Raw genomic sequence first — 16,872 nt, forward strand, 5'->3', positions numbered from 1 at the left:
TACATTGCATTCATAGCAGGCAGATGCTTATTTTTTTTTGTTGAAATGTGAGTCTTAAGGTTCAAATGCAGATTTGCAGGACACTCAGAATCCTTACTTTGCAGGGGGAGGGAGGGAATGTAGTATAATTAGGAAGATAACATCTAACATTTTGAATAGAAATTTTAGTTTCTTTTAGATGAAGAATAAGAACAATGATAAAAAATTCATTCGCAAAGTAGCGTATATCCATTAACACTTAACCTATCAGACAACTGAAGTATTGAGGCTAGCATTGTTAGCATTAGCATTTGTTTAGTTAATATATATTGTGTTAGAAGCTGTGGACAATATAGTGACAAAATCTATGCCCAGAAGATTTGCATATACATTATACTACACTGTCTTTATGCGCATATAAACTCTATGCATCTATTTGTTGAATCTGTGGTTGCCTCTATTATATGTTATCTAGTTGAGCACAATTGTGTGGAAAAGAGGAATATGCAGCTTAAATAGTAATAAGACCTGAACCTGTGGTAGGACACTACACACACAAAACAACTGTGCAAGTTTGAATTTGAAGAGGTTATAGGCGAGTCTGGTGAATGCATCTTGAAGATTACAGTTCCCTATGAGAGGGGTCAGAAAATCACCAGGCATCCATCTTTCTTCTCAGCAGTTCATTTTCTTAAGAATGCCTGGGTTTTAACTTCATTTTTTAAAACTTCTGGGTTTTTTTGCTTCTTATCTTTAAAAGTTGATTGGCTGGTTGAATGCTGATTTATCATCCTCTGCTGGACTCCCATCTGTTGTTGTTTTTTTGTCTCCTTTGATCTATTTTCTTGTTTTGAATAACTTTCATTTTTCTGTAAGGAAATCATGGTGTGTTCCTGGATAGTGAAAGTACTTTTACGTGAACATTCACTACAAGAATTTTGTATTTTATTAATTTACAAAAAGTTTGGAGCTTATTTTTTAAACCTTTCTTTTAATTTTGGATTGAAATATCTTCCCTGCTTCTCTATTTTCTGAGGGATATTACTTCCACATTTCTTGTTTCCTGTCTGAGAAATTCTCTTATCTATCATTGCTAAGTTACACAAAGCAACAATGTATCAGATTATAGGCAAGAAAAGTGGCTCTCATCTGAAAAAAGACCATTTCTAACATGCAGTCCCTAGTTGAAAGCTTTTTTAAAAAGTTTGATGAAATTATAATGGCTGTGGAAAATATTCAGATGCATGCAACTGTAGATAGATTCACAAAAGGAATGTGATCTGAAAGTAGCTGATTCGCTGGAAAGAAATATGGACTTTACAGACTTAGAACTAAGTAAGTCAATTGCATATGCCTCCTTGAAGTTCAAGCCTGCATTCTTTTACAGCAGCAGAAAACTGATTGGATAAGTGATAAATTGGTTTTCCTTAAGAGAATAGGAGAGTGGGGAATGTATTTATCACACATACTAGCAAACAATTTCTTGTGGACATTTTTTGGAAGATAGACCAGGGGTTTCAAACTGCTGGCCCACAGGCCGGATGCGTCATGCTGAAACCGTGTCCACCCCAGCTCCGGCAATGGGAAAAAAGTTGCGATACGTCGCAACACGTAATGTGAGGTGGCGAGTTTGATACCCCTGAGATAGACCGACTTTGGAGATTGGACTTTTATATTTAACCAGACAACAATTGATAATAGATTGTATTAAGAAACAGACATGGATATTTGATCCAGGAAAAAATCAGTGTTAACTCTTAGAATGAATTGGGATAAATAAGAAGCCATGGTAAATTTTCTATGAGTTGATTACACTAACAGCTTGCTAACAGAAGGTTTTGAAATTTTAATCTTGTCTTTTTATTTTTATTGTATTTCCAATTAACTATTTTGTCATTAATATAGTATATAGATGACATATTAATAACTTGCAAATAGAATTAATAGTTTGAAATTTTGGGGACCTATTTTGCAAGGGGTAGGAAACTAATATTGTTGTAATATATTAATCAATATTCAACTGGGGGGGATAATAGGTATATATGTGTTAGGTTAGTGTCTTGTTTGGTTTCTGGGGGGGGATTGTTTGCTTTTTAAATTTTTTTGAAGTTTTATATTTAAACGTCTTTTGAATAAAATATAAATAGACAAAAAAATACTGTTCATAGCCAAAATAGCCAAATCATCTTCATTTTAGTAAGATATGCACACTGGTGTCTGGAATGTCAAGGTATAATAAACAAAGCAGTTCTATTAGACTCTCATCATGACCACAGTTTTATTTTCAGCATGGTGGGTTGCAACTGCAGTTATCTGTCCTGGACACTTCCACTTTAGCATCTAATTTGGCTTTATGCCTGGCAGACCTAGTCTCTTGGCAAGTGTGTTGTGGGAGAGATTAGTGGTTTATAATGCCTGCCTGCTCGCTGCTGAGACTGTTATTAGCCAAACAGGCACCTGCAAAAGTGTAAGCTTTGAATTATGAGTGATAATTTCCCCCTCTTCTTTCTACTTGATCCACATTTCCTCCAGATGACCGAGATATAAACAATGTACACTCCATTCATCTGAATAGAACAAATGCTCTATCTATAGTATCTATTCATGGTGGTAAATATAAAATGACATTCGGTGATTCAGGAATAAATTTTTGAAGTGTAGGTGTTTGGGTGTTTGCATATGTATGCTTCTGTGTGAATCCATTGAAGAGCACAATATTTAGTGCAGTGCCTATTGATTAGGATCAGTATGTTTGCAACTCTATGCATAATTGCCTTCAAGTTATAGGCTGTGGCTTTTTAGATTCAGTTAGTAAAACATGTTGATCATGAATGAAAAATCTTCATCAAGTTGAAATGCCGCTTTCAACTTTTAATTAGAAATACAAATTATACTGCAAAGAAGTTTTGACTTTTAAAATGCTAGTATACAGGGAGGACCCTTTTAAAAAAGCAAGCCATAATAAGCTTCTGCTTGATAATGTCCCATATTTGCTGATTTCCTTTGTATTACTACATCACAAACAATAACAATTTGAAGGCTGCATTATCACATAATTCATTTATTAGATCAAAAGTGACATTTGATGTTTTCCTTTCACCACTATTTTGGAGAAGGTCCTAAAGCAGTGCTCCCCTTATTCTCTCTCTCTAATGCCCAGATTTATTGAAGCTGCAGTAACAGGAGAGGCGCCCAGAACAACTCAGTTGTTCTTGGTCTATAAAACCTGAGCTTCTCCTTTGATGATTCTTCATTTCTACTGTTGTCTTAATGGATTCAGATCACATGTCAGATATCAAATATAGCAACTGGATTTCCCAATACGGAAATGGAGGAAATACAAGTTGACAGCTTTCTACTTGCCCATAGGGAATGTGCAGCTTCAAGTTGGTGAGCACTGTAGAATGACATAGTTCTGAAGAGCAACTTGCAAAGAAAATAGAATTCCCTTCCAACAATAGCTTTTATTCCATGCCAACTTTTTGTGGAGGCTACTGCATCCCTTTCAAGAGGCCCAGGAGAGTACAGACTCTCCTGTTGTGGAGGCAGCCCTATTCAGCTGCATAATCACTTTTGAGAATGGTTTCAGGGCAGGGTTCCCAGCTGTTCCCAGCCATCTTGTCTCTCCCCCCCCCCCCCCCGCTTTTGTACCCTTTTAGGACCTCCATTACCAACATGATGTCTTGGAGCAGAAGTACTGCTTTCTGCAAAAGGCAGAGATGGGANTTTTTTTTTTTTTTGTCTTTTCCCCAGACAAAAGAGAAGGTTGTGCATTGTAACTGGAACTCTCAACTCACTGTAAAATATACAATAGTTTTGCAGTACAAATACTTGGGAGGAGGGGGGAGGGAAAAAGGGAAAGGTAAAAAGCAGCAGGGAGGGCTCTGAAACCAATAGGCTATGACAGTAGAGGGGTGGATCTTGGCCCCACCTCTCCTTGGTGCCCTCCCAATGCCGGTCAAAGCTTACTCTGCTGAAAAAGCTTTGTCTTTCAGAGGGAAGGGATATGAAACCAGGGTACTTGAACTTCTTAGCCTGTTGGTTTCCAGCTTTAGCAAATAATCAGGTGAGTTGATTTTAGCATTTGGAATAAGTAGAGACTCTGCAGATGTTTTGGTGAAGGATAGTTTAAATTTGCACTGTTTTCTCCTCTTTGCTTCCCAGAATAGTTCTGTTTTCTTTCTCATCCTTCCAGGTTACTGGATGAAAGCTGCAATTATAGAAACTTACTGGAAATAACACCTTTCATCAACTACCACAGAAGAGAAGGGAAAGGAACAGACTAGTTGGGAATTGCTTTAGGTTTTGCTGAACAGCTCCTTGCTTCTGAAATGTGTTAATACAGGGCATGAATTTAGGTTTGCATAGAAATGAAAGAAGAATCCAAGGTTTTGATTTGCTTAATTGTCTAGCATGAAAGCTAAATATGTATTACATTTGTAAACATTACAAAATTGCCATTTCCAGGGGCCAAGAAGTTAATCTAATTTTGCCCCACATAGTACAGAAGATTCTTAGCGTTGTGGCATCTAATTCTGCTAACTGATGCTGTGCTACAGCTCTTTGTCTAAATAAATGGGATTCAACATTACTTCCAAAATGCCTTAAGAGCCCTTATTTGAGTTTTATGGCTTTAAGGCAGGTTTATATCCCAAGGAAGGTTTAACTCTAACCAGTTTTTAAATGGTCTATTAGCTTTTCATTAGCCTAGTGGCTAAATAATAATTCTTCCAGCAGTTGAATAGCAATTTTATAGTTGTTATCAATGCAGAAATTAATGTGTACAGTAAATATGTTTCCAATTCATTCTTCTACATAGATGAATAGTAACCAAAGTTCAAACAAGATATTTAAATACCTCTGTCATCAAGATAATAGATTAAAAGTAATGAAAAAGCAAACATTTAGAACCATGACACACAAATGCCTTACTTTTATACATAATCTTCATAACAGTTGATATCTATGGAGTCATGGTTGTCCCAAAGGTGCTTTTTCAAGAGGCGACTGGACTTTCTTGTTTTTCTTTGAAGACGTTTTACTTCTCATCCAAAAAGGTTTATCAGTCCTATATGATTCTCCTGGAAATGAATTTAAAACACATTGTGGTTGTTCTGTTCAATTATACTGATAAAATGCATGTTTTCCACTTATCAGTTTTGAAATTGAACAGTGTTGTTCAGAAAAACATGAAAAAGTAGCATGTAGCTGACTTTAGTTTTCCCAACATAACTGTTTCCTAATTTGCCAAATGTGTTTCTTTCAGATAACTCAGAATCATTATTATTTTATTAATTTAAGAAGCCTATATTTAAAGCTAGGAAAAACTTGTTCATCTGGAGATACTCACGTTTTATATTTTCCTTTTCCCCTTAGAAGGCAGCAATATGAATATCTTTCCATTCTTGTTGATATAAAACCATGGGATCTGTGGTGGGTAATATGAAAAGGGGCATTTTATCTGGTCTCTATCCTCAAACTGGCACATGCTAATTTCCTTTGGCTATACTATATAATACATAGTTTACACACCTTTCTCTTTGTATCTTTTATGGCCTGTTCCTGCTGAAGCAATGCAGTGTACATACTTGTTAAAACCGAGATGGTGGGTTTGGTTTGAATTGTTTGAGGGAGGAAAGATATAGAAAATGAAGACGATGACTCCGTGAACTTCTCAACTCTTGAACAGAGTAGCGCCTCCTTAAACACCATAATTGCTTTTTTGGAAAGACTGATCAAGCTTTCTTTTAAATTACATAAATTTCAGGGAGTTAAGTGAAAGATAAATGGCCTCCCCTGAGTTAGCTTTTGTATTTACTTGAATCTCAGATATTACAGAAGCATGGAATTTGTGTGAATTATTACTTAAATGTAAATAATTTTCTAGATAGCCGAAGAAAATAATTTGTTTATAGTGGCAGATCTACCTGTCTCGATAAGTGAATTTATATAAGGGTGTTAAAGTTACAGGTAGAAAGCATGCAATGATAGGGAAAACTCCTTACACGCACACATATATATAAGGAAGTGTGTGCATGTGTGAATATTTGAAAATTTGAAAATTGCAAAATATGTTTTCCAGGAATGCTTCCCATTCATTGTTTCAAAATCCTGATTTTTTTAAAACAACTTTAATAATTTGATCCTGCCTCTTTTTAAGTAATATTACTTGGAAAAAAGTACTGTGATTTTACTGTACTGTAAATTTTAGGATTGTTTAAAATAGGACGTTCTGCATAATGCATGGTTTTGATGACTGGGTGTGCCTCAGCAAAAATATGTTCTCAAGAAAGGAAAGGGGAAATTAATTGTAGAGAAGAAGACCTCTCATCTTCGTATCTATTTTAAATAAACATATTTAAAACGTGCTTAGTAAGTACATCTAGGGTTCTTGGAATTTCTTGGCTCCAAATAGTTTCCGACTTTAAATTTCTGCCAGAATGAACAAATAACTGTTAGACCTAATCAGCTAAAACAAAAGAGATCCAAATGTAAATAGCAATTATTGTTAGATTTCAGTTGGAAAACTGATAGATACAGGACTTTTGAAATTGTATAATAACAAACTGGATTTGAGACTATAATAAAGGATTGAATTTGTTTATCATGGAAAATTTAATCTTCCCTAGCCTTATTAAAGATTATTATCCGACAGTTTGAACACAGTGAAGAAAATCGCATATTAATCTTGTTAAAGGGACAATGGTAGAATATATTTACAGCGCTGTTATAAAAGTAATGCAGTCTTGGAGGCAATAGAGCCATCTACTGGTCTATTTTGTTAAGATGTTAAACTATGGTTTACCAAAGGTATATTGCTTGTAATTCCAACTCAAAGAGATACATTTTTCAATGATATATATACCTTCTTTCCTTGCTTATACATTATCTGAGGAAAAATCTAATAGTGAGGATATTGAAAGGCAAATAAGTAATTGATATACTAACTTGGGTATCAATTTAATTATTCTTAACTGTATGTCAGCTTTGCGGACCAGCCCCAACAAGAACCATACCCAAGAATAATAACTCTATTGTAAGGTTACATTAGCAGAAACTTGTAAGTCTGCAAGTCCCAGCTCACCTTTACAATCCAAGAAACTAGGGAGGATCCTTTTCAAGACATTTGACATGCCCCCATTCCTGCTGTGGACCTAGCTGCATCTTATCTTATGTCAGATAAGGCCTTTCTCCTGTCTCCTAAGATAATTCCCACATACCCTCACACTATAGCTGTTTAGAATTTATTTCTTGTTTTCTGAATAACACATTAACACAAAAAAATTCCTCCTTCATGCAGTGTATTTGTTAATATCTTTAATTGTTCCCAATGATCTGTATTTTTCCTTCAGGTTCTAGCCCAGATTTTCTATTTAGCAGATGTAAGTTGTAATTTAAACAGTTGCATTACAAAATCAACTGTGTCAGGTTGTTTCTCTCCAAAATATTTATTTAGTAGAATAAAATTTCAGCTCTATTTTATCTTCATATGTCCCATTCCTGTTCCTATGAGTGTAGAGTCTCTGTATTTTTACTTGGATTCACATCCAATGAATATAATTGTCAGGTGAGTTTAAAACGTAAGAGCTCTACTGAATCTGATGAAACATTTAATCAGGCTGCCACCCTAGAATAGCTAATTAGAAGCCTTAAGTGGGATGTGCAGCTACTAGTGAGATATTGCTTTTTCAGCTTGGAAGTGATATGTGGTCATTATGTCCAAAAGCCTGTGCTAGATGTTTCCTCCAAGAATTTATTTCCCCCCCCTCAAATCATTTAGCCTACCAGCTATCTCCTATTGTTACAAGTTATATAGGTTCACTATGCAACTATCTGAAGCTCTTCCTCTGCTTTTTCATCAGCCGTGAATCTCCTGCTGTTTGACTTCATTATACTGGGTTTCTCTATAATCAGAAGATCCAGTTTCTTTATACATCATACACTTCATGGTCTTTATTATCTCTTCCAATTTCCTTGTTCAAAACTCAGAGAGCTAAACATTATAACATTTCTTCATGCAGTCATTCTGATTGGCCTTTCTGGCAGGGTTCTACATTATTCTTTTTGAGCTGTGACTAGAATTGTACTTATAATTCTTTTTGAGCTAGTGACTAGAATTGTACTTAAGTATGCACTTATACCTTCACCACCATCAATTGTCTAAATGCATTAGGATATTGACAACCAGGTTTCATACATTGGGGTGGCGGGGTGGCGGGGGTTATGGCTATCTTCAAAACCAAACACCCTAATCTTTTCCCTGATTATTTACAACTGGTTCAGATCTTTCCTTCACTAAAAGAGTTTCATTTCAACACTTTACTTCCATTGAATCCCATTTGTCATTTTGTTTCCTGTTCATTTAATGAAGTGCAAATTTAATGTACCATATGATAAAATTTGCAGCTTTTGGAATAAAAGATAAATAGGCATGTTAAGAAAGGACTTGTAAGCACCATTAAGGAGTCTTGAAAGTTTTAGTTCTATGAAGCTTTGGAGCTTAAGTATTTGAATCGCAATTCTTAACATCCTCTCAAAGTACAGCTCTGAAACTTGTTTGGAGAAATCATGGAACTGAGCTAGTTTAAACTGCTTTATTTGCATAGCTAAACAAGAGAAAAGAATCCGCATTTAGTTCAGGGCTGAGCAATCATTTGGTGATCATGGACTGCATTTCACAATTGTTTTAGGAAGGGTTATGCAAAATCTGGGTAGGTAGCATTTATATGGATGCTTTCACTATGCCTTTTATTATTAATTAGATTTCTATCCTACCTGTTGTACAGGAGCTCAAGATGGCATATATAATACCACTTATTTTTTCCCACAACAATGATCCTGAGGGGAAAGTTGGATTGAGGGAATGTGATTGTCATCCACAGAATCACCAATTGAATGTATATTTCCTGTTGCCAAGTGGTGGTGGTGTGGTATTTGGGGCAATTGTGGGCAGAGAAAAACAGGTGCAAGGACAGTGTGGAGTCATGGAACCTTGATTTCTTCAGTCCTAAGCTAGACACGATACAATTGTTATTCGCTTATGAATGATAAAGCTGCCATTTTAAGTTACATCATGGGGAGGATTGGTATTTAAGAAGTAGCTGCCCTGGGTGTTCACTGCAAAACATGGGGAACATTTCATTTGCAGGGTGTTGAGTGGTAGAAAAGGCTGCTAGGTGGATTTCATTGCTATTAGAAACTGCCTCAACTTAAGGAAATTCAATGCTGATATGTATTATTTTTAATTTTCATATCTTCATAGGGAAAGTGAAGCATGATAAACAGTTAAGACTACTCATCTTGCCTGAACTTGGACCCAAGCTTCATTTTGACCAGTGGGCCACAAACAGATCTTCACTGCTGGATATAACATGGCTACTGATCTATTGCCATTCAGCTACAAAAGAAAACTCAGAACTCTGAATTCCTGCTCTGAATCCCCCTAAGGAGCATGCTGTGGGCTGAGGCAACTCTAGGATGATGAGGACCCAGAATCGCAAAGTACAGCTTTTGCTGATCAACTCCTTAACTTTTGGCTTGGAGGTCTGTCTTGCTGCAGGTGTCACATATGTGCCACCCCTCTTGTTGGAAATAGGAGTGGAAGAGAAGTTTATGACAATGGTTCTGGGTAGGTGGCTTCTTTTCTTCTTTGCTGGGAGATTCTCCATGCTAGATTTGATAGACTTTGAGTTTAGTGTGTGGAAATGTAGGTGTGTATGTTTATCTGTCCATCAATGAAGGCCTTAAGGCTTCAGGCTGCCAACTAAATAATATTCAGGCTGCAAATAATAGTTTTGTGCATGTGACTATGTAAAATGAAGTGGCACTTTATGGATTAGGACATAAAAATAGAATGTAATTGCTATCATATACTAAATAACATGATACTAACCATAATCTACTCCAGATATGGGCAACCTAAAGCCTGCAAACCATATCTACCTCTACATTGTCATTATGTTAGCATTACCAAATTTTGGCAGCATAGTTTTTCAGTGGATTTGGCTGAAAATCTAACATGTATTTAAACAAAAAAAAGGGCTCAGGGATGGGAAGCTCTGCATTTTAAAAGATATTTCAAGATTATCCTCCCTGTCACACAGGATGACTCTCCTACTATTGTATCATGGCTTTCCATACCTTTGAATGCGACTACTGTTGCTAACGTGTTTATCCTTGTTCTAATCTGTTGAAGTCACATGGGCACACACACACACACACACTCCATTTTGGAAAATGGGTGAGGGGATGCTCAAAGACCCCCTAGCACAGTGTTTCTCAACCTTGACAATTTTAAGGCATGTGGACTTCAATTCCCAGAATTCCACAGCCAGCATTGCTGGCTGTGGAATTCTGGGAGTTGAAGTCCACATGCCTTAAAATTGTCAAGGTTGAGAAACACTGCCCTAGCAGTTGTTCATTTCTCCTTAGAAAGTCTGGCTTTCCTCTCTGATTTTGGAGGCCTGGAGGTAGATTATCTGACATTGTACCTTTTATTTGTGATCCTTTGTTTCCAACTACTGCCCGATTCAATTGCTTCTCATCAAATTTCTCACCCCTTTTTATTTTCCAGGAATTGGGCCAGTTCTGGGTCTGGTGTTTGTACCACTACTTGGTTCTGCCAGTGACCATTGGCATAGTAGCTACGGTCGACGAAGGCCTTTCATCTGGGTGCTCTGTCTAGGGGTTTTCCTGAGCCTTCTCATCATTCCACATGCTCACCGTCTGGCCAGACTTGTTGCCTTGGATGCCCGTGCACTGGAGCTGGCTTTCCTTATCCTGGGGGTTGGCCTCCTTGACTTCTGTGGCCAGGTCTGCTTTACTCCCTTGGAAGCTCTTCTGTCTGACTTGTTCCAAGAACCTGACAGCTGCCGACAGGCCTTCTCTGTTTACTCTTTCATGGTTAGCCTGGGAGGCTGTGTTGGATACTTGCTCCCAGCTATTGATTGGGACAGTAGCTTCCTTGCTCCTTATTTAGGGGGTCAGGAGGAATGCCTCTTCAGCCTCCTCACCATCATCTTCCTTGGCTGTGTCGTAGCAACTATCTTTGTGACAGAGGAGGTGTCAGCTCAAGTAGAGTTCAGCTCAGGCCCTACAGGAAAGTCTTCTTCCAAGTCCCCATCATTTGCCTGCTGTTCTTTCTGGCTTCCAAATAACTTTTTGAGGACCAGGCATCTGGTTCAGGCCTTTAGGAATCTTTGTGCCTTGATCCCACGCCTACATGGAGTGTGCTGTCGTATTCCCAAGGTAATCCGAAAACTTTTTGTGGCGGAATTCTGCAGCTGGATGGCCCTCATGACATTCATGTTGTTCTACACAGACTTTGTTGGGGAAGGATTATATCAAGGCATTCCCAGGGCTGAACCTGGGACGGAGGCCAGGAGAAACTATGATGAAGGTATGAAGTGTATGAGAGTTCTTTTGCTTATGCCTTTAAAGCAGATTTCAGAACTGAAAGTTTTTAAAATTATGTAATTAGAAAATTAATTTTCATTAAAAAGTTTGATAATTGATGCAATTAGAGCAGACTTATTTAAAGCTGCCTTTGCCATCTGTTATAAATTTTTCCTTCTCCTTGAACCTGGACTTCTTTGAGAAACAGCAAGAAACTCATTCCTATTCACGCACATAACATTAACCTATACTTTATTCTTTTATGGAAATGCATCCCCTCGTTGCTAAAGTAGTTAATATCTGACTTTTCTGATTCATTGGTTAATGTATGATGGCCTGTGAGCAAAATACTTTTGTTAATTAAGTTTGTAAAATATTCTCTTATATATTTGTCCTGCACTAAATCAAATGTTGCAAAAGGATAAAATCTGTACTTGACCTGTTCTCTCATTTCTTTATTAACGTGAAAAGCTACCCAGATGGTAGCTTTTCTTGAGTGTCTCCTCTTAAAGGCATTTGATCTCCGGCTTGCCTTTTGTTCCAATATAGCATATTGTTCCAAGGTCTGGGTGACCCTGTTTCATTTTAACTAATGTTTAACGTTTATTAATGAAGTGTACACAATGTGTTCAGTAATTGGCTCATCTTGGATCTGTGACCCATGTATAATTATCTTTTAGAGATGCATGAAGAAAAGTTTACAAGAAACTGAAGTGTGGCACTGATTTAAACATCAGTTTCAATATAAATGAAATGTGAGCATTATTTGTCATTTGCAGGTACAAGCTAACATCTTGGCCACAGTTAACTGCTCAAATTAACAGCTAGGCAAAGTTCTGAAAATGTTTAAGGCTGAACTATATTTGAGTATTATGTTACTCTGTGCAAGACACCTGAGGACAGATTTGACTTCTGAAATATCAAATATTAATACTTTTAATGCTTTCCTCCTATTCATTTTTAAATTTCATAAACTTAATTACAACAGATAGATCATTGTGGTCCAGATGACTAACGATAGTTGGCTTTATGAAATTTGAAATTTTTCTAGCTAACCTTCTCATCTTCTCTATTTCACTGTATATATCTTTCTTCTCAGGAATTCGGATGGGTAGCCTGGGCCTCTTTCTCCAGTGTATCATCTCTCTTTTCTTCTCTACAATCATGGATCGGATAGTGAAACACTTTGGGACACGAATGGTCTACTTAGCCAGCGTGGCTTTATTTCCATTGACAGCCTTCATCATGTGCTTCTCTCAAAGTGTGGTCATTGTCACTATTTCTGCTGCCTTGACTGGCTTCCCTTTCTCAGTGCTTCAGATCCTTCCATACACACTTGCCTCACTTTATCATCATGAAAAACAGGTAGGAGAAACATCCTGAAATGGCTCAGAGCATGAAATAAATGGATATAATTTTAATACGAAGTTTGGCACATGTACATCTTTTTCCCATAGCTCTCTTGTATGAAAGCAGAAAGTAGCACATATCAGAAGCAGCACTGATGTATTTTTTTAACCTCAACGAATATATTCAGTGCACATAAGAATGGTGTCAACTTTAGAATGAGCATGTTCTTTGAGGAATTTGAAAGCCTCGGCATTCTGCTTTATTTGACAAATGGTTCCAGAGAATTCTTAGGTAATTTTTCAGATGAATTCATATGTCATCTTCCAGATGTGATTCACCTATCATTCTGTTAAGGCAGTGGTTCTCAACCTGTGGGTCGGGACCCCATTTGGGGTCGATTGACCATTTCACGGGGGTCGCCAAGCAAGGCTGTCCGCCATTTTTTTTGTCCGTCATTTTTTTTGTCTGTCATTTTTTCCCCCTTTTCCGGCAGGTGCCTTACCTCCCTTGGGCTGGGCCAGCTGGTGGTCGGCCTGCTCCGTCTCTGCCACTTGCCAGCTACGCCTCGGCCGGCGCAGGGGGCGGAACCACGCATGCGCGGTGCTCCTGGGCAGGGAAAGTCCTCGACTTATGACCGGTTGGGTAGTCCTCGACTTACGACCGGTTTAGTCCTCGACTTACGACCGGTTGGGGTCGCGGCATTAAAAAGGTTGAGAACCACTGTGTTAAGGAAAAGGCAGAATGGTTGCGTAATAATTTGATTGCTAATATTCTCAACCATTCAGCTGAAGGCAACCAAAGACTAAATTTGCTTAGTGTATTAAAGATTCAGTCAGCAGTACCTCAATTGATTCCTGCTTTATTGATTCTTGCCCATTGTTATGTAAAGCTATTGACTATATAAAGTACTGCAGTATCTTGACTTGGTCTCCTATTTTCCACATATATAGACATTTTAATAAGCAATAGTTATTCATAGACTTGGTATCTTAGACATATATCTTAAAACCTATATTGCAGAGCAAAGAAATTAGGAAAAGGTGAATAATTTCAACTAAACTAAGAGAAAATTACCATCAGAAATTCTGATATTACAAACTCCCAGATTTTCTAGAGGTTCTGTAGTTTAAAATTCCAGTAATTGCTTTTTTAGATGTGTAACTATCAGTACCATAATCAATAAGTCTGGGACACTTGATGCAAATTCCCAAGTTGTAAGGGCTTCACCACCATTAGCCTTGACAATAGTCATGCAGTATAACTTCATACTAGCCAGTGCATTTATGTATTGGGTGGGATTCCTGGATTTCCTTGACCAGGATTTGTATGGCCTGGAGATCTAGATTTTTAAAGCAATAAGTCAATTATATGGAAGTAACAAAGAGGGATATTCAGTTGATCCTTATTTAAAGTGTTTACTCAAATGAAGTCTCTTGACCGTCATACCGACGGGACTAGTTTGGGAATTTATTTATGTATTGAAGATAACAATTTTATAAGTTTTTACAGTGATACAATGAACCAAAACGGTCAAAACGTTGGGTTACTCCTATATAGGTTTCGTCGACAAGGGACAATAGATTGACGTGTTAACGGTTCACTAATGACATAGAAGAAACATCTGGTTTGTAGGGTGATACAGTTCTACCTAAGCCTCCTCTTTTTTTCTTTGCCTTTTGTCAATCCTTTATGTCTGCTTCCTCTATCTTTTTGCTTCTTTCTTCTGAAGTGATTTCTTCATAACAGCTGCCATTCCAGTGTTGTGAGAGCCAGCAAGACTAACTCTGTCTGAAGCTTCCAGTGCAGAAGCCGTGTAAGTCGGTTGCATTTCATGCATGCCCTTGAATCGTACTGTCCTTATAGGACTATCATCTTTCTGGAATCAATTCCTGACTGTTCTGTGTTGGCTAAAGCACTTTGACCAGGTTGACATTATATAAACTTAAATGGTAAATAAACGTATCAACTTAAGTGGTAACTAAATAGTAAATAATACCAAGCTGCTTTGAGCTCTTATTTAAATGAATCCTCAAATTCATGTGAAATAGCTTGAATGACATTTTTAATTTCTAGAAAACAGCTATCTTTGTTTCTTCTGTTGATCTATATTTAAAAGCTTTCATCCTCACTTTTCTCTGCTCCAGCTAATCATATATTTCATATCGTATTCTGTGGTTCCTATGTTTTTGCTGAATTGTCTTCTAACATCATATCATCTTTTATTTTCTTATGCTTTCAGATATATTTGCCTAAGTACAAACGTAAAGAGAATGCAGCTCAATCAGAAAAGAAGCTGAGTTTCCTCAAAACCCACATTTCTACTGAGAAACTGACCTACCAGAATGGACATGGTGGTAGCCTGTACTCTCCCCCTGTTGCTGGCTCTTCTCTCTGTGTCAGCTCACCCTGTGAGGTCTCGCTCATAATGATGGTGGGAGATTCAGATACTGCAGCTGCAAGCCGAGGCATCTGCTCAGACCTGGCCATCTTGGACAGTGCTTTTCTTCTTTCCCAGGTTATCCCATCCCTTCTTATGGGTTCACTGGTTCAGTTCACACAGTCAGTCACCACTTATATGGCGTCTGCTACTGGCTTTGGGTTGGTAGCCATTTACTTTGCAACCAAAGTTATTTTTGACAAAAGTGATATGGCCAAGTATTCACTGTAGAAGGAGAAAAAATAGAGGGAAAAATTAATGTGTATTAAAGACATAATAGAGAAGAGTCAGGAGTGCAAATTTAGCCCCTTTCTACGTCTCTGGTTGTTTAATGAGATGTACAAAATATTTGACTGAAGGAAAATAACTGGGTTGATCTCAGGGTTTCTTAACAAAAAGTGTAGTATTGAGCTGCCTCTTTTTACCCAATGCCTTCAGTAAAAATCTGTGCCCCATCCTTTCGAAGTCCGAATATTCTCGGTAAGATTGTCCTACGATGATACTAGTAAAGGAATTTAACACGCCCACCTTCTACTGTATCACGTCTTCCCTGGTTTCTATCGAGTCTCTACGTTACTTGGAGTGAAGAATCAATGAAAGACATAACTTTACAACAACCAGTCGAAAGCATAACTCAATGTTCAGGAGTGTTGAACGACACTTCCAGAAATTAAATGGAAGAATGTGATATGATATATTAATGTTTTTGAAAATATGTCAGAATACTACACTCCCTTCATTTTTCTGGATATGCTGCAGAGTCTAGGTGGTATAAATAATCTGAGCAGAGCTACATAGAAGGGAGTTTGTTTAAGAGAAGATGCTGTGGTTACACTGGCAGCAACTCTGCCACTGCATGAAGGAAATGAAACCTTAGTTGTCAGCTGATCCTTTTCCCCACATCTGCCCAAAACAGAGCTTGCAGTTAGTGTAAATAGAAAAGCTTGCATAAAGAGGCTGAAGAACATGCCTCTCTGGGGACTTGCCTTTAAGTGATTAACTGGCCCAAACAAACTACAGTGCCTTCTACTGTGTGCAATCCTGAAAAGAAGGCTTAGAGTAAAAACATTTGGGTGTAGGCTGCTATTTCAGCTAAGGAGATGTGTGGTCATTTAAATTTCTGTGGAAGGACTGCATAGAAAAGGAACTGTGTTCTTACGTATCACAAGGCAGGCGCCAACTGAGTTTTCCACTGTGTAATGATCCATTCTTTCTGCCACCCAGGTAGAGCATAGGAATTTCTTGGGCTAGAAAAGTATTGTAAGCCAAACTGCCCTTTTTAAAATACACATACACACACTCACACACCACACCCCAACTGTTTTTAATAAGCCATTTAGCTGGCATTGATTCAATCAGCTAGCAAGCAGGGCAGTTTTTCCTGGCCAGGATTTACACATATCGAGTACAAGAGCTCAGGATGTATAGAACAATGTGGCCATAAGGTCAAGATCAAGTCTTTCTCCAAGGTAGGATCCTCTTTCCAAGGGTTGCACCAATTAACATTGAAAAGACTGTATTTGTAATTAGAACAATTGGTTGATTAGATCTGACAGTAATATTAAGTAAACAGGGATTGCTGGAAGCTTTAGGATTATAGAATTTGGGATGGGAAAGAGGACTGTCTTCTATATTCTCAAAAAAAAAAAAAATAGTGTCACCAAAGCTGCAATTTGTATTTCAAGAGAGGCTTCCATTGATGATCTTTTCTT

General features: G+C 37.6%; 1 protein-coding gene across 2 annotated transcripts in view; it reads left to right on the plus strand.

Moving 5' to 3' along the window:
• The window catches only part of SLC45A3 (solute carrier family 45 member 3), a 40,730-nt gene extending 25,216 nt beyond the window's left edge, over positions 1–15,514 (plus strand). For both annotated transcript variants that reach the window (XM_015817788.1, XM_015817789.1), the window contains exons 2-5: positions 9,242–9,607; positions 10,553–11,377; positions 12,473–12,738; positions 14,963–15,514. In XM_015817788.1, coding sequence (XP_015673274.1) covers positions 9,457–9,607; positions 10,553–11,377; positions 12,473–12,738; positions 14,963–15,391 — 1,671 coding nt within the window. In that variant the 5' untranslated portion in view covers positions 9,242–9,456 and the 3' untranslated portion in view covers positions 15,392–15,514. The remainder of the gene's footprint in view (positions 1–9,241; positions 9,608–10,552; positions 11,378–12,472; positions 12,739–14,962) is intronic.
• Positions 15,515–16,872: the final 1,358 nt, after the last annotated feature.

Source organism: Protobothrops mucrosquamatus, unplaced genomic scaffold, assembly GCF_001527695.2.
Source record: "Protobothrops mucrosquamatus isolate PMUCROS unplaced genomic scaffold, P.Mucros_1.0 scaffold638, whole genome shotgun sequence".
Classification (NCBI taxonomy): domain Eukaryota; kingdom Metazoa; phylum Chordata; class Lepidosauria; order Squamata; family Viperidae; genus Protobothrops; species Protobothrops mucrosquamatus.